General features: G+C 42.2%; 1 protein-coding gene across 7 annotated transcripts in view; it reads right to left on the bottom strand.

The window, feature by feature from the left end:
- Positions 1 to 18,711, bottom strand: part of LOC130305178 (FYN-binding protein 1-like) — a 253,903-nt gene that overhangs the window by 69,798 nt on the left and 165,394 nt on the right. For all 7 annotated transcript variants that reach the window (XM_056551982.1, XM_056551981.1, XM_056551983.1 and 4 more), the window contains 3 exons: positions 10,512 to 10,674; positions 10,359 to 10,392; positions 8,604 to 8,635 (listed from right to left, as the gene is read on the bottom strand). In XM_056551982.1, the coding sequence (XP_056407957.1) occupies positions 8,604 to 8,635; positions 10,359 to 10,392; positions 10,512 to 10,674 (229 nt within the window). The remainder of the gene's footprint in view (positions 1 to 8,603; positions 8,636 to 10,358; positions 10,393 to 10,511; positions 10,675 to 18,711) is intronic.

Below are 18,711 nucleotides of genomic sequence, written 5' to 3'. Positions count from 1 at the left end.
TGGCGGTGTACCTATCTCTTCTATATTCTGCAGTGTGAAAATCATTTTTTAGCTTACTAGATACAAAAAACTAAGCCCAGTGCTGTCTCTGCAAAAAGAAAGTAAGATATATCTGAGTATGAGTTTACGGCTCTACATAAGCACATAGAGCGACTTGACAAGGCCTGGTTTGAAGTATCACTAATCCACCACTGTCTGCTGGCTAATAAAACTCCCATCAGTCCACTACTGCCTGCTGTCAGCTGGCTACTACAACTTCCACCACTGCCTGCTGTCAACTACAACTCCCGCCAATCCACCACTAACTGTTTTCCGCTGGCTACTACAACTTTCACAAGTCCATCACTGCCTGCTGTACACTAGCTACTACAACTCCCAACAGTCCTCAACAACCTGTTGTCTCCTGGCTTCTACTGCTCCTACCAGTACACCATTGCCTGTCATCCACTGGCTACAACTACCACCCATCCACCATCACACTTGCTGCCACTACTGCATACCATCGGGCAAAAGAAACAGACAGAAATTACACACTTAGGTCTGAAACCCGTAGAGATCAAGTAAACCAAATACGATGCATAGGATCCTATGATGGATATACCAACAAGATCATGGGAATCCTTCGCAAACACTGGCATTTGTTGTCGAATGATAGGGATTTGGCACCTGCGATAGGAGCGAAACCGAGCATAACCTTTAGGAGGGGACCTAATTTAAAAGATCTGTTGGTGCATAGTCATCTAGATGTATCCAACACGAACAAAAATTGGCTGAGCAACAAGACGGTTGGCTCATATGCATGTGGACATTGCACTTTTTGTACTTATATCATTAAAGGCAAGACTTTTACGAACCCCATAGACTCTCGGACTTATGAGATTAGGCAATTTATGAACTTCAACAGCAAAAACATTATCTATGTGGCCGTCTGCTCATGCCCGAGAATTTATGTTGGTAAAACGACTCAAGAATTTAAGAGACGAATTTCCCAGCATCTAAGCTGCATAAGAACAGCAAAGGACACCCCTATATCTCGTCATATGCAGGCTTGTCATAACAGCAGTTTGAAAGACATACGCTTTGTAGGTCTCTGTCAGTTACGTCTAGGTCCCAGGCGGGGTAATATAGATTCATTACTACTGAAAGAAGAGGCGAGATGGATACATAGACTCAAAAGTATGGCCCCTTTGGGTCTAAATGAAGGGTTTTCCTTCGCCGCTTTTCTAGATCCGCAATAAGTTATTATGGTTTAAGGCAAATTTGAGATGACAATAAAACACCCCCCATGTATATTATGTCCACTCTGCTAATAAGATGGAAGGTCCCATGGAAACAGGGACTTTAAATGAAGCAGGAGTTAGAACTCTACTCTAAAATTGTTTGCCATTGGTCATTTATCTCCCCTGCACTAAAATTCGATTGAACAACATAGATAATACTTACCTTTATGTTTATGTTTATGTATGGTCATCCCATCATCTTTAAGATCGCATGATGTCGTTAACTAACTATAGGATCATAACCTATTGATTGTGTAATTAACTATATATAGGAATATTCAATGCAGTTAGTGACTGAAAACACCAGTTGACCATATGGTGGTCTTATCCTATGGGACAAATATCCTCTGGGAAAATTTGATACATATGAGTCATATCTATGCTCCGGAACAGTAACATACATAGAAAATGAATGGACTGTAGATTTCTAAGTCCTAGCATCTGTCATTGAGTTAAACACTGGAAGCGAGCGGAATATTTTCTAAGTCCCCGCGCCTGCGCACCAAATAGGAGGCGATGTTTAAGTCCGGGCGCATGCGCGGCAACAGGACAAGCGATCAACCGATCATGTGACTACACACATGATCAGGACATCATAACAATGGCGCATCGTGATGATATCAGCTTACGTCATCAGATACGAACAGGTAAACATCAACCTGGTTGGCCATTTTCCACACAGGAAAGTGAGGTGGAAAGCACCCATTGGATATAAGGAAAAGAATCAGGGATTGGCCCGGTAGAGTGTCGGGGAGTGATGAGGTAATTAACCTAGGATATAATAGACAGAGTGAGACACGTGGACGGGTGTTTGCCGCATATTCCTCCTGAAGACGGCGCAGGTGCGCCGAAACTAGTAGAGGAGGCAAATTTCAGATTTTAATCTATTTCACAGATTCCATTTGTTTGGGTACTGCAGACCCATAAGACAGGAAACTACTGGGTTAATCCCAGAATTCATTACTTATCTGGAACTGTGAAATTTGGGGTTTTAATCACTTGTCATCATTTTATATGATAATACAATAAAAGTTATATTTTATTTTGGGGGGTTCACCCTATAGGGATTTGTGCTCTGGGCTTAGGCCCCGGGTTTGTGTGATATACACTACTGCAAGCCAGAACCACACATACACAACCCATGATTCCCAAAAAAGGGACATTTTTTTTAAGCTTTTCATACCAATGCTATTTCTTCTACACTATTTTGAGAAACCAATCCTATTGCAACTCCCAAAAGAGAATTTTTTTTGGAATGCTTAAAAAAAATCCCCCCAAAATCACTTGTCAGACTAAAAACCTGTTGCAATTGCCAAGAAGGATGGATTTTTGAGATATCCATTTGCCAGTTTGCAGCAATCCAAACTTTTTGGAAAGTTTGGCGAGCCCGCCAAACCAAACTTTGGGAAAGTCTGCTAAACTCTAAACTGGATAATACCACTATATTATTACTGTACACTATACACAAACCCAGGGGCATGCACACACAGACATAAAAGGGGGCTTGAGCCCCTGCCCTTTTCTGCAGCTGTACCTTGGATGCCCTAATGACAGGCACATCCTTGCATTTTGCTGTGATTTGCGCAAAAACACAGTAAAACTGTGTCAAAAAGTTGTCATTTTGCGTAAATGTGGTTGATTGCAATAATGTGAATTTTGTCCATAGAGCAGCAAAAAGTTCCTACATAAAAAGGTAATAAGAGAAGTATAGAGAGTAAGGAAAGCAATGCATGTGGGAAGGTCATAGGAAGCAGTATATAGGTTATAGGATGCAGTATATGTCAGATAGGAAGCAGTATATAGGGGGATAGGGTGCAGTTTATGTGTGTGAGATAGGAGGCAGTGTATGTGACATGGGGGCCATAGGGAGCTATATATATATATATACATATATATATATATATATATATATATATATATATACGTAAAAGGAGCTGTATATCAGAGGAATTGGGTGCAGTATATAGGGGGCCAGCATGTGTGGGGGAGGCTTTTGGATTCATTTGGGGTCTGCATTCCAAGAATAACCCCTTAAGGACAGAACAGATTTACATTTTAGCATTTTTGTTTTTCATCCTTGCATTCTAAGAGACATAACTCCTATTTTTCCATCCTCAAATTCATATGGGAGCTTGTTTTTTGCAGGACCAATTGTATTTTGTGGTTACAACTTTCACTTGTGGATGTGGGTGGTGCCAATCACAACGAGTATGCTATACGGGTAAAAGAATCGAAAAGAGACGGCACTTACTGTCCACAATGCTTTATTCAGGTGCGTGTAGGCATACGGCAGCAGAGGCAGGGGCACACACCTGGACAAGTCGTTTTGCGCAGTCTTGCGCTTCTTCAAGCCAGAGTGCAATATCCGCTATCGCCACGGCGCCTTAAAAAGGCGGCGGGTGGTGGACGTCATCACATACTGACATGCAATCAGTCATGGGATGTAATATCATGTGACCGCAACCACCATGTAATATAGATAAATAGGTGTTTACAGACAGATGGGAAAGACAACAAACTATAACAAACATAAATCAAATTTTAAGGCGCTGCGGTGATAGCGGACGCTGCACTCCGGCTCGAAGAAGCGCAAGACCGCGCAAAACAACCTGTCCTGGTGTGCCCCTGCCTCTGCTGCCGTATGCCTACACGCACCTGAATAAAGCATTTTGGACGGTGAGTTCGGTCTCTTTTCGATTCCTTTACTCGTAAAATATTATTAGTGATGGGGAAATTGATAAGAAAACTGCAATTTTGCAACTTTGGAGGGTTTTGTTTTATCGTGGTGCACTTTACTGAAAAACTGACATGTTATATTTATTCTGTGTGTCAATAGGATTGAAATGATGTCCATGGTTATAGGCTTTACTATTATTGTACTGCTTTTACAAAAACTCAAAATAAGTAGGTTTAAAATCACCCTAATCTGACTCCTATAACTTTCCATGATCCATGATCTGTAGTTTCTATTGGTAACATTTTAATTTTACATCTTTACATTTTATTTTATTTGTGACCAAAAAATGTAATAACATAGTGCTGATAAGTACTATCGCCAATCTTCTTGTACAGCCTGAATAGGCAGCCTGAACTAGAAGATCTGCCATCCTGCTCCATGAAGGAGAGTGAAAGACCTCCAGTCACCATTTTCACTCTTGGGACCCTCGTGATTGCATTGCGAGGGTCCAATGAAACCCCCAAACCCACCAGCACCTCCATTTTTCCTATGGAGGCTGTGACCAGAATTGATCACAGCATCTAAACGGATAATGGTGGACAGAAGCATGATTACTGATGTATGCTATTAGCGGTGAGTCTCCAGCTGCTGCCAGAACTCACCCACTGTGAAGCGAGCGCATTTCCCGTAAACGTACGATACTGTGAACAAAGTACCATCATGCAGCACTGTAGATTTATAGCATGTGTCCTTAACGGGCTAAAAGTCATCACCTACTGTATCCATTTGCCATTTGCAATGAAACCCCATTCACTTAGATTAGCTGACATGCAGCATGCCCAGTGGGACATTGTGATCTTTAAAAAAGTGACCAACGAGCTTCATTTTTTATTTTGCCCAGGGCCATGTTTAGTTTTAAACCGACACTGCCTATTGCCCTCACAATAGCTGCAGAATGATAGGTGCAGTAAAAGGACACTATGCAAGTGCTCCGGAAGCACATTTTATAGCTGGAGATGGTTTTTTTTATGTCAGTCAGCGACAGGCGCGCTAATTGTAATGTCCAGAGGAAGCTCTTCCATTAGGCCACTGCCAGGTAGCTGTCAGGTAAGGGTATTAATTTAACAGTGTAAAATACTACGCCCTGTATTGCGGAACTACCCCCACAGTGACATAGTGTAGTATGACATCACTTTGCATATTAACCCACCCTGTACTGTGACATCACTGTGTGGTATTGTCTCTGTACTGTGACATTACTGTGGGTATTATCCCTGTACTATGATGTCACTATGTATATTTACCTTGTATTGTATTGTCACTATGCACTTTTTCTCTGTACATTACAGGGTTAATATGTACAAGGAAGTCACAGTACAGGGTTAATATGAATTGTGATATCCCAGTGCAAGGATAATGTGATAAGGGAACAGGGAAAATACACATGATGACATCATAGTACAGGTATAATGCATGCAGTGACATCACAGTACAGAGATAATATACACAGTGACATCACAGTACAGGGATAATACACAGTGATAGTGTCCCAATAGAGTAGATAACCCCTAATAGTGCTCCCTCATAGTAATTATCCCCTAAAAGTGCTCTCACACAGTAGTAAGCCCACTAATAGTGCCCCCACACAGTAGTTAATCTTTTTAAAAATGCCTCTCACATTATATAGGCCCCAAATAATCTTACCCACAGTAGTTTAATCCTAAAAATTTTTTTGCGAAGTAGCTCTCCTCCAAAGCTAAAAGAGCGTTTCTCTGCTTCTCTAGTGCACCTTAGCATTGAATGGCTTGTAAAACGCCATATGCCAGTTTGGCAGTCTCCTCAAAAGGCACACTACTCCTAGTCCCAGATATCTTCTCTGTATGTCATTGCATGACCCCTTAAAAACCCTAAAACAGTACTAGGAATTGATATGGGTCTGAAGAGCAAGAACCTACACCCTAATCCAGCTTGTGGTCTCCATAAGGAGACACATTATCGCCTCAAACCCCCTCAAAATGTCAAAGGGGTTTTAGGCAATGTATAAGTAATTCTTCATTTTGCAAGATGCTTTGGTTTGGCTGATCCCTAACCATATTTTATAGCTCTTTTAGGGGTCAAGCATTGACTTTCAGGGAAGCTACTTCCAATAGGTGACACTGCAGACACAGCTTTTTCTTCTGAAGGGGAGCTACTATGCATTTTTGTCATACCAAAGCAGTTATTTCAAGTGTTCTACAAAGGCTTGAAGATACAGTAAAGTACAGATGCAAATATTATATACAATCTATATAAACCTAGCTGCTATTAGGGCAGCAAGGGGCCCAACAAAAATGTTGAAAAGAGAGTTAATATATTGTCTCTTCCCCTTGCTTCCCAACAGAGTTCCTGATGCATGTTCATGGATTTGATTAGTGGGATACAACTAGCAGGGGCCAAACAATATCTCATGTGTATGGCAGTGTATATGTCACTAGTACCTTGCATTGCTTATTTATTTACTTTACATAGACTTCCATGGTGGGCCCCTACAGTACAAGCATGATTACTATTCATATGTGGGAGTTACATACAGTTCATCCTACATTTATCAGAACCATATGACATATAAACCCTAATGCAGTGTGATTTTAGCCTTTGCGTTGTGCAGTGTCCCGCTGCGTGTTTTGGAGACTTCATGGTCAGGTGATAAATTTCTTATTACCTTAAAGGGGCTGTTTGGCAAAAAACTTTTTTTCATACATATGCCTAGGCTGCTTGATGCCAGTGATTAGCTCAGCATCAATGTGATGTATTAACCAAAGCAATGAGAAGTGCAGTAGGCAGCCTGGGAATATTTATGACAAAGAAAGTTTTGGCTGGACAACCCCTTTAAGTTTATGCATAACTTCAATTTAATACTCTTTGATATAATGTCCCCATGTAATATGAGGTTTTTATGCTGTATTTTCAGATTCATATGATCTTGTTCTATTTGTACCAAGTTTTGGCAGGGGACAGAAGGGTTAACAGTACACTACACTACACTACCTATCCATTCAGTTTACACTTCTTACAATTAGGCTAAGTTCTTACAATGGAATTTCCGTGTGGAATTCCAATGCTCAATGGGATTCTGCTGAGCTGCTCACATTCAGGTGTTCGCAAAAAAAATTGGACATGTCTATGAGACGCTGCATTTCCCAGCAGACTTCTGCTGTCCATTTTAGGAACTGTCCAGAGCAGGAGAAAATCCCCATAGCAAACATACATATGCTGCTCTGGACAGTTCCTAAAATGGACAGAAGAGGTCAGAAGAGAGCACTGTGGTCGTGACAGAAGAGAAATCCAAAAAGAAAAGCATTTCTTCTGTAGTATACAGCCCCTAAAAAGTACTGGAAGGATTAACATTTTTTAATAGAAGTAATTTACAAATCTCTTTAAAGGGGTACTTCTGTGGAAAACTTTTTTTTTTAAATCAACTGATGCCAGAAAGTTAAACAGATTTGTAAATCACTTCTATAAAAAAAAATCTTAATCCTTCCAGTACTTTTTAGGGGCTGTAAACTAAAGATAAATCAAAAAAAGAAATGCATTTCCTCTGATGTCATGACCACAGTGCTCTCTGCTGACCTCTGCTGTCCATTATAGGAACTGTCCAGAGCGGCATATGTTTGCTATGGGGATTTTCTCCTGCACTGGACAGTTCCTAAAATGTACAACAGAGGTTAGAAGAGAGCACTGTGGTCATGACATCAGAGGAAATGCATTTCTTTTTTTTATTTCTCTTTAGTATACAGCCCCTAAAAAGTACTGGGAGGATTAAGATTTTTAATAGAAGTGATTTACAAATCTGTTTAACTTTCTGGCACCAATTTATTTTATTTTTTTTAAAGTTTTCCACGTGAGTACCCCTTTAACTTTCTGGTACCAGTTGATTAAAAAAATTTAAAAATAAAAAGTTTTCCACCAGAGTACCCCTAGGACCCCATAGAAGTATGCTTGGATCTTTAGGGGCTGCAGGCCAAGTCTAGGGCAGTGTGGCTTTCACATTACAAAAACTACAAGATCTGCACCCTGCAGTTTAGGAATTGTGAAACTGGGGAGACAAGCAAAAAGCTTCCTTGCCTCTGAGGGGAACTGAATAGATATCAGTCAACATGCAGACTAGACTCTCCTGCCTCTGATCTCACCAAACCATTTGCTATGAAATAACTATAGGACTACAAGTTACAGGTACCCTGATATACAATACCACTTCACTGGCAACCCTCCTGCTCATGCCACTGTTACTATACCTCCTTTCTGTGGAAAACCTCATTTTCTTTCGTAAAGTCTGATGCACTGCTTTTTGGCTCTTCAGTGTCTGCATGTGCCTGCACCTTACCATCAAGAGCACCCAACATCTCAACAGCCCAGACACTATACAGGGTGTGCCTGGGGGAAGACATTGACACCTGTACTACATTACTTACTGCAATAACTTTTATAAAATATGATGTTTATGTAGTAATCTGTATGATTTATATTTTATGTATGATTTACATTTTATTTTGGCCTTTTCAACTATTCCAGCCTGATAAATTAACCTTGGAATAATTATTGCACCTGTACTAAACACACTCACAACTGATAGAATTAGATAACAATATAGAAATAACAATACATACCAGTATTGACGTTACTGTAGATATTTTTCTCTCTATCAAACAAAAACAAAATGATTCCAGCTTAGCATCAGGTATTCTATTTGTATGTACTGAATTTACAAGTAAAACAGGGGATTGACAGCAATCAGCAGATTGCTGGTATAATACACAGAACTAATACTCTAGTAGAGGGTATTCGGCTTCTCAGCATAAAGCTGACAGGCAATGTACCCAGCTGTGCACATTCATGGCAGGCCTGGGGGTCTTCACAAGACCCCTGGCTGCCATGTTAACCCATCAGCCCCAGAAATCGTGTCGCCAGGAAGCTCCCACAATCCCTGCACAGGAAAGTTGCTGTCTTATTCTAGCCCTGCCATAAAAAACATGGCTGACATTTCTTCAAAAATAGCACCACATCTGTCTAGAGCTTGTGTGTGGTATTGCAGATCAGATCAATGAATGGAACCAAGCTGTAATACCACAAACACAATGTGAGGACAGATTCGGTGCTGTTTTTGGAAGAACTTTGCTCTGTTTTTCAATTCTTTGATAATCCCTTAAATGACCACCATAAAAAGTCATTAATAGGTTAAATACTTTGCAAGATGACCACTTAATGGGATGTCACATCAAATTTTCTATAATTTTCAGGCATTTTTGCCTGGAAAAGCTTCTCACATATATGTTAAAGTACAACTGCCATTTAGAAAAGTTTTTGGAATGTCAAAGAGACATGCCAAAAGTTTTGATTAGCTAGGGTCTCAGTGCTGAGATTCCCATCGATCAGGAGACAGAGTAGGGAAATGCACGTGGCACCTATAACGGGGCTCCAAGATGCAGATTATTGTGAGCCAGAAAGTTAAAGGGGCACTCCGCCCCTAGTCATCTTATCCCCTATCCAAAGGATAGGGGTAAGATGTCTGATCTCTCCTGCAGCACCCCCGTTCACCAGCTCCACGGAGCAAAGAACGCTCTGTGGCTGATGACGGGCGATACAGGGGCCGGAGTGTTGTGATGTCATGTCCCCGCCCCCTCATGATGTCACGCTCTGCCCCCTTAATGCAAGCCTATGGTCGCCACGCCCCCTCCCATATGCTTGCATTGAGGGGCAGAGTGTGATGTCATGAGGGGGCAGATAGGGTATAAGTTGTCTAGGGGCAGAGTACCCCTTTCAAAGTGCAACCACATGCTTCTCCTTACTAGTTTTCCTGATTGGTGGGGGTCTCAGCATTGATTTTAAATCACAAGTACACTTTAAGCAGAGGCTGTGAGGGATACCCAACTGCGGCATCTGTCACTTATAAGCTATAATGGCATTCATTTAACACCAACACATCATGGGATTTTCATGACTTACACATTAAACAAGCCAACACAGTTTGAGGTATCCAACACATCTATAGGCTATTATGGCATCCTTTTTACAGATACATTAAGAAAAGTGATTGAGATGCTCATAGTTGCCTATGATGCTTCCATTCACACACCCAAAGCTACTTTGTAAAAAAAAAAAAAAAAAAAAATTGTTATAGGACTCTATGGGATGGACGAGCACAGTATACTGTACTGTGCTATACCTTCTGTTTTTCATTATACTAACCTCAGTGAGGTGAAGGCCTTGGACATTGTTTAGGATGTATGTGAGGATCTTTCTCCTCATACATGCTAGACATAGACAGAAACTGTATGTCCCTTGTTTTGTATCACGGTACATAGCCAATATAAGTACACTTGTTTCACTGAATAATTTCTCTGCCAGTTGTATTGATTACTTACATGCTGAGAACCGCCTTTCTAGGTACATATCCAACTAGAAGAATCAAAGAAGAAAGGATGTATGCTTAAAAACTGCTCAATATCTGACAGATGAAGCAGGGAAACTTACGGTAGTAAAAAATAAAGTTATACAGCATGATTTTTGAAACTTACATTTTCCTTCAAAGTTGCGACATAATATTTTATCTGAGCCAGTGAGCTGAATAACATCCAAGATTTCTCCTCTTGTGTATGCAAGATCCTTATAGCCAGGTTTTTGAATAATAGCATTGGGGTCAACCATCATTCGGGTAAGTACTTTAATTTCCCCATGAAACTATGGATTAAAATAGCATTGTTTGGTAATGCAATAACAAACTATATTGCACAATACATTTACTAATTTCATTACATTCATTACATTAACCAAGTTAATTACAAGAAACTGCATAAAAAAAACTAAATTCTACTGAAACAGCAACACAATCAGGATTCCATGCTAATAATATAACAGGCCCTTTAACCCCTTAAGGACCAGGCCATTTTACGCCTTAGGACCGGAGCGTTTTTTGAACATCTGACCACTGTCACTTTAAACATTATTAACTGTGGGATGCTTTTACCTATCATTCTGATTCCGAGATTGTTTTTTCATGACATATTCTACTTTATGTTATTGGTAAAATTTTGTCGATACTTGCATCGTTTCTTAGTGAAAAATTCCAAAATTTGTAAAAAAAATTGAAAATTTAGCATTTTTCTAACTTTGAAGCTCTCTGCTTGTAAGGAAAATGGATATTCCAAATAAAAAAAATTTATTCACAAATACAATAAGTCCACTTTATGTTTGCATCATAAAATTGACTGAGTGATTTTACTTTTGGAAGACACCAGAGGGCTTCAAAGTTCAGCAGCAATTTTCCAATTTTTCACAAAATTTTCAAACTCACTATTTTTCAGGGACTAGTTCCGGTTTGAAGTGGATTTGAAGGGTCTTCATATTAGAAATACCCCACAAATGACCCCATTATAAAAACTGCACCCCGCAAAGTATTCAAAATGACATTCAGTCAGCGTTTTAACCCTTTAGGTGTTTCACAGGAATAGCAGCAAAGTGAAGGAGAAAATTCACAATCTTCATTTTTTACACTCGCATATTCTTGTAGACCCAATTTTTTTATTTTTACAAGGGGTAGAAGGAGAAAATGTATGCTTATATTTGTAGCCCAATTTCTCTCGAGTAAGCACATACCTCATATGTTTATGTAAAGTGTTCGGCGGGCGGAGTAGAGGGCTCAGAAGAGAAGGAGCGACAAGGGGATTTTGGAGAGTACGTTTTTCTGAAATGGGTTTTGGGGGGCATGTTGCATTTAGGAAGCCCCTATGGTACCAGAACAGCAAAAAATCCCCACATGGCATACCATTTTAGAAACTAGACCCCTTGGGGAACGTAACAAGGGGTAAAGTGAACCTTAATACCCCACAGGTGTTTCACGACTTTTGCATATGTAAAAAAATATATATTTTTTTTTCACTAAAATGTGTGTTTCCCCCCAAATTTCACATTTTTGCAAGGGTTAATAGCAGAAAAGACCCCCCAAAATTTGTAACCCCATCCCTTCTGAGTATGAAGGTACCCCATAAGTGGACCTGACGTGCACTACAGGCGAACTACAATGCTCAGAAGAGAAGGAGTCATATTTGGCTTTTGGAGAGCAAATTTTGGTCGGGGGGCATGTTGCATTTAGGAAGCCCCTATGGTGCCACAACAGCAAAAAAACCCTCACATGGCATATCATTTTGGAAACTAGACCCATTGAGGAACGTAACAAGGAATAAAGTGAGCCTTAATACCCCACAGGGGTTTCACAACTTTTGCATATGTAAAAAAAATAATAATAATTTTCACTAAAATGTGTGTTTCCCCCCCAAATTTCACATTTTTGCAAGGGTTAATAGCAGAAAAGACCGCCCAAAATTTGTAACCCCATCTCTTCTGAGTATGAAGGTACCCCATAAGTGGACCTGAAGTGCAATACGGGCGAACTACAATGCTCAGAAGAGAAGGAGTCATATTTGGCTTTTGGAGAGCAAATTTTGCTCGGGGGGCATGTTGCATTTAGGAAGCCTCTATGGTGCCAGGACAGCAAAATAACCCCAACATGGCATACCATTTTGGAAACTAGACCCCTTGAGGAACGTAACAAGGGGTACAGTGAGCATTTACCCCCCACTGGTGTCTGTCAGATCTTTGGAACAGTGGGCTGTACAAAATGTTTTATTTGCACAGCCCACTGTTCCAAAGATCTGTCAGACACCAGTGGGGTGTAAATTCTCACTGCACCCCTCATTACATTCCGTGAGGGGTGTAGTTTCCAAAATGGGGTCACATGTGTTTTTTTGGGGGGGTATCTCCGTAGTCGGGAGAAGTTGCATTACAAATTTTGGGGGGCTTTTTTCCCTTTTACCTCTTGTCAAAATGAACAGTATAGGGCAACACCAGCGTGTTAGTGTAAAACATTAATTTTTTTACACTAACATGCTGTTGTAGACCCCAACTTCACCTTTTCATAAGGGGTTAAAGGAGAAAAAGCCCCCCAAAATTTGTTAGGCAATTTCTCCCGAGTACGGCGATACCCCATATGTGACCCTAAACTGTTGCCTTGAAATACGACAGGGCTCCAAAGTGAGAGCACCATGCGCATTTGAGGCCTGAATTAGGGATTTGCATAGGGGTGGACAAAGGGGTATTCTACGTCAGTGATTCCCAAACAGGGTGCCTCCAGCTGTTGCAAAACTCCCAGCATGCGTGGACAGTCAACGGCTGTCCGGCAATACTGGGAGTTGTTGTTTTGCAACAGCTGGAGGCTCCATTTTGGAAACAGTGGCGTACCAGACATTTTTCATTTTTATTGGGAGGGGAGGGGGCTGTGTAGGGGTATGTGTATATGTAGTGTTTTTTTTATTTTATTTTGTGTTAGTGTAGTGTAGTGTAGTGTTTTTAGGGTACAGTCACACGGGCGGGGGATTACAGCGAGTTTCCCGCTGCGAGTTTGAGCTGCCGCGCAAAATTTGCTGCATAGCAAACTTGCAGCCTGATACTCACTGTAAGCCCCCTGCCCATGTGAATCTACCCTGTACATTCACAGGGGGGGGGGGGGGGGGAGACGACCTCCACCTGTTGCACAACTACAACTCCCAGCATGCACACTTTATCAGTGCATGCTGGTAGTTATAGTTTTGCAACAGCTGGAGGCACACGGGTTGGGAAACACTGAGTTAGGAAACAGACAATGTTTCCCAACCAGTGTGCCTCCAGTTGTTGCAAAACTACAACTCCCAGCATTCTCAGGCATGCTGGGAGTAGTAGCTCGGCAACATCTTTAGAGCCAGATGTTGCCGAACTACAACTCCCAGCATGCTTGGAGTTGTAGTTTTGCAACATCTGGAGGACTACAGTTTGCAGACCACTAATACAGTGGTTCCCAAACTGTGCCCTTCCAGATGTTGCAAAACTACAACTCCCAGTATGCCAAAACTGTTCAGGCATGCTGGGAGTTGTAGTTCTGCAACATCTGAAGGGCCAGATGTTACAGAACTACAACTCCCAGCATGCCTGGACAGTAAGGGCATGCTGAGGATGTGTAGTTTTGCAACATCTGGAAGGGCACAGTGGTCTCCAAACTGTGGACCTCCAGATGTTGCAAAACTGCAACTCCCAGCATGCCCAGACGCCAAGGGCTGTCTGGGCATGCTGGGAGTTGTAGTTTACAGGGTCCAATTACAGCAATGCATGTCGCTTTACGGCGACGTGCATTGCTGTAAAGGGCCCGACCGCGGCTGAAGATCAACTCACCTGTCGCCGCTGCTGCCGTCTCCGGGATCCGGGTCTTCAGGGACGAGGTAAGTACCGGGGCCGGGCCCCAGCACTCCCCCGTCCCCCGCCGCGTCCTCCGGTCTTCCTCTCATCCTCTACGGACTTCAAGGGGCCGGGCAGGACGGGATGAAGTAACCGTCCCCCCCCCCCCCCCCCCCCCCGCGATTTGTCGGTTAGTTAGCAGGCATCCACTTCCGATCTCTGCCCGGCGATCGGCAGAGACCAGAAATACAACAGGATGTTCTCTAAAGTCCTTGGGCATTAAAGCCCAGGTAGTGGGGACGTTAGAGAACGTCATATGTCCTTAAGAGGTTAAAGGATACACAATTTTATATATTGAAAAGATAACTTTTTTTTATACTGACCACGGTATCTCATTAACTGGTGTTAACATTCTTTATTTCTATGGACTATTGTATTACCACATTTACATCTGGGCTATTGACATTGTACTGAGCATAATAACATATCAGAATTATAATAATTCTTATTTCTATAGTGCCAACATATTGGCAGCACTTCGAAATTGTTTATATAGACAAAAATCAGATATTACAAAATTACACTAGTTAGCTCATTAAAACTTAACCTTTAATAGTATTTGTGATAAGATAGGTAGTCCTCAAAAAACAATAGAAAATAAAACAGGTATAGTTAGGATGGAAATTAGAGCTCAGACAAGTGATATTAGGCTCCAAACCATCACCTATCTTCTGCTGCTGCTGCCAGGAGGGGACCAGCCGTCATCACCCAGCTACCCAGGTTATTCATCTCACATCAAGGACTGTACCATTGGGTCAGAGTGAGTGGTCCTTATCGGACCGTACATCTTTTACTAGCTGGCAGTTTCTATTACCAGCTGCATCGCTGTGTATGTATTTTATTCCTACATCTGTATCCGCTGATGAACCCCGCATTGCTCCTCATTATCCCTTTTGGAGGGACGGTGTCTTGTAGGAAATTTGGTTGTTGTGATAGGTGATGGTTTGGAGCCCAATATCACTTGTCTGAGCTCTAATTTCCATCCTACATATACCTGTTTTATTTTCTATTGTCTTTTGAGGGCTACCTATCTTATCACAAATACTATTAAAGGTTAAGTTTTAACAAGCTAACTATTCTACTTCTGTGAACACTTGTCTAAACAGCTCGAGTCATAATCGGTTATCCCCTACATTTTCAGTGAAATCATTACAAAATTACACACTGATTATTTAAACTATTTAAAAGGAGTGAGGGCCCTGCCAGCTAGAGCTTACAATCTATGTTTTATCTATGTATTATAATCAGTTAGGGAATGATATATGACCAGGGCCATTTGAAGGAATTTGGGGCCCCAAGCAAAATAGATATGGAGGCCCCCCTCTCCCCACAGGGGTTATTATAAGTGAGGGGCACATGTCAGGGGGGCATTATATGTAAGGGGCACATGACAGGGGGGCATTGTAAGTCAGGGGCACATGTCATGGGGGCATTATATGGGCACATGACAGGAGAGGCCCTGTCATGTGCCCCTCACATATAATGCCCATCTGTCATGTACCCCTCATATATAATACCCCCTGTCCTGTGCCCCCAGATATAATGCCCCATGTCCTGTGCCCCTCACATATAATCCCCTGTACCATAGTGCCAGAGCAGCTCTCACCTTTCTCACATGCTGCTCCGTTCTTGCAGTGTGAGCAGCGGGGACGTAATTTCCGGGCGCCGGCACGATGGTGTGACGTCATTGCACCGGCCTGCCGTGGATGGCGTCCCCGCTGCCCACACAGCGTGAACGGAGCAGTGTGTGAGAAAGATGAGAGAATGGTGGAGCGGGACAGCTGACAGCTCCCGCTCCACCATGCTATAGGACAGGAGGGGCTTTAGTCTCTGCCTCCCGTCCTGCTTCAGGCTCTCACACTGCTGGCACGGCCGGCCGCCAGGGCAAGCTGCTGAACCAGGATAGGGGCAGGAGGACAGCCCGGCAGGACAAGCACCGGCTCTGCTCGGGGCCCCAGGTCAACTCGGGGCCCCAAGCAATTGCTTGGTTTGCCTGTCCTGTAGCGACGGGCCTGTATATGACAGCCCAAAAATTTGTGTTTTAGGGCATGTTTAAAACTGTGGCTGTTGGGTACAAGTCAGACTGTTTGGGAAATTGCTTTCCAAAGAACTTTAAAGATGGGAGTAAAAGGATCGGATTATAGAAAATGTTAGTTTTAGATCATTAGCAGAGCGAAAAGCATATGTAGGATGGTAGACAGAGATGAGGGAGGAGATGCAAGAAGGTACAGCACTGTGGAGAGCTTGTGGGTAAGTGTGAGAAGTTTGTATTGTATTCTGAACTGGATGGGCATTTAGGATGAACTGGAGAGGGGAAAGAAGTGTTGAGTGAACTTTTGAAACTTTAGATTTCAACAAACTTTTTCAAAATTGTTGGTTCCATTCGGCTTGGTTCAACACAAATTGGCAATTTAAAGAAGCCCCAAACACGTTTCTTACACTCCATAACAGCTCTAAAGCCCTCTATAACACTGCTAAGAATGTATTCAGTTTGTTTTTAAGTGTTTTTAAGGCTCAGTTATGGCACTGATATGTAGTAACCCATGGAAACTAACAGCTTCTTGAAAGCACTCGTGGATATTTGAGGCTTATTCACACTAAAATAAAGCAGCATCAAGTATCCCTGGTGGCCGGTAGATACATGCACACGGAGGTATTAGATACCGCAGTGGCTTTTTCTTAGCATTCCAAAAATGAACCCTTTTTGTGAGTAGCAAGAGCTTTTTAGTCTGCCAAGCCAAGAAGATGGCAAGGATTTTTCCCAGCATTCCAAAAATTATCCCTTTTTGGGAGTGGCAACAGAATTGGTGGACTGTCATGAGCCAGAGTACAGCAGGAGGTGGTGGACTTGCAGTTGATGGCACAGCGTACTGCAGGAGTTTGCAGACTGTCATTATCTAGGGTACAGCAGGAGGTTGCAGACTGTCATTAGCTAGCGTACAGCAGGAGGTGGTGGACTGGCTGCGTACAGCAGGGGTGGTTGTTGTAATGCCTAATTTGTGGCATCTGGCACCTGAGGTTTAAATTCACGACTGATCCATGCCTGATTCATTTTAGTGAATGTCAATTTTTCAATGCTGCTGGCTGACAGTAACATAGTAACATAGTTCATAAGGTTGACAATCTTGTTCCATTCGGGGTGACGATGCCACCTACTGCGCTTAACACTCTCTTCGGCACTACTTTAAAGGGTGGACAAGACAGAACAGTCAGGGCAAACTGAACAAGTTCTGGCCAATGGTCTAATCTGGTGACCCAGAAGTCCATGGGGTCTGGGCTGATGGTGTCTGTCAGAGAAAGGGGACTGCTGATATAGGCCTCAACCTGGTTGTTCAGGTAGTGGCTCACATGACTGTGATGAGGAAAAACCCCTGTCAGGGGGGAAAACCCGGATGCAGAAACTTGTCATCTTGTGCTACAACATGAAGATTCTGCTGCTACTGGTCCTTACTCAGGTCCCACTTTCACTACCTCCTCATTCAAGTCCTCCTCAAGGAGAACATCTGTATTGATGGCAGACAGATGGGAATTCCTCCATCCCGCCTTCTTTCATCATCACCATTAGCATTTGCTTTAAGTATATGAGCGCCATTACATAACTAATTCCGCAGTTGTACTTGCTGTACATGTTGTACTTTGTGACAAACCTGATAGCCTCCTGGAAAGGCCTAAGCACACAACAGTTGTTCCTGATTATAGTAACATAGTAACATAGTTCATAAGGTTGAAAAAAGACCAGAGTCCATCAAGTTCAACCTATAACCCTAATAAGTCCCTATTGAGTTGAGTTGATCCAGAAGAAGGCAAAAAACCATCATACTAGAGGTAAAAATTCCTTCCCGACTCCAAATATGGCAGTCAGAATAAATCCCTGGATCATTATCTGCCAATCCATCAGCTAAAAGTTACACTGGCTGGAAAAATCATCTGCTCCATTCGGATGTCTGTCACCGCATTGCGCTGGTGGTACAGGCGGTCCAACATGTGTAATGTTAAGTACCAACATGTTGGAATGTAACAAATGAGGCAGTGTGGTGGTGGACTGTTTTGGGAGTAGCAACAGTTTTCTAGTCTACCAGGCGAAAAAGATCTAAAATGAGAAAGGAAAGTGCTCCATAGAGTAACACTGGAGGGAGGGTGAGGGTTAAACTTGAACTTGTTCTCAATATTTTTGTTCCTGTTTTTATTAGCATCTTTAGGTTTAGTGAGATCAGATTTCTTTTACAACCCAGGCTGTTGTCCTGAGGGAACACTTCTCAGCCAAGGGATATCCTAAAAAAAATACTTACTAATGCCTTTCACAGAGTAAAGGGGTTAAAGCAAATTGCTGTATACCTCTTATACTGTAGCTGTCGTTTGCAATACGTCGATAGCAGAATACAAACGGTGCGATCACGTATGTGCAAACACAGATCTAACATTAAAAACAGCTTTTTGCGTCATAGAATTTCTAGG

This window comes from Hyla sarda, chromosome 1 (genome assembly GCF_029499605.1).
Source record: "Hyla sarda isolate aHylSar1 chromosome 1, aHylSar1.hap1, whole genome shotgun sequence".
NCBI classification, from domain to species: domain Eukaryota; kingdom Metazoa; phylum Chordata; class Amphibia; order Anura; family Hylidae; genus Hyla; species Hyla sarda.
Note: the sequence above shows the minus strand (reverse complement) of the source record. Positions and strands in the feature narration are given on the sequence as shown.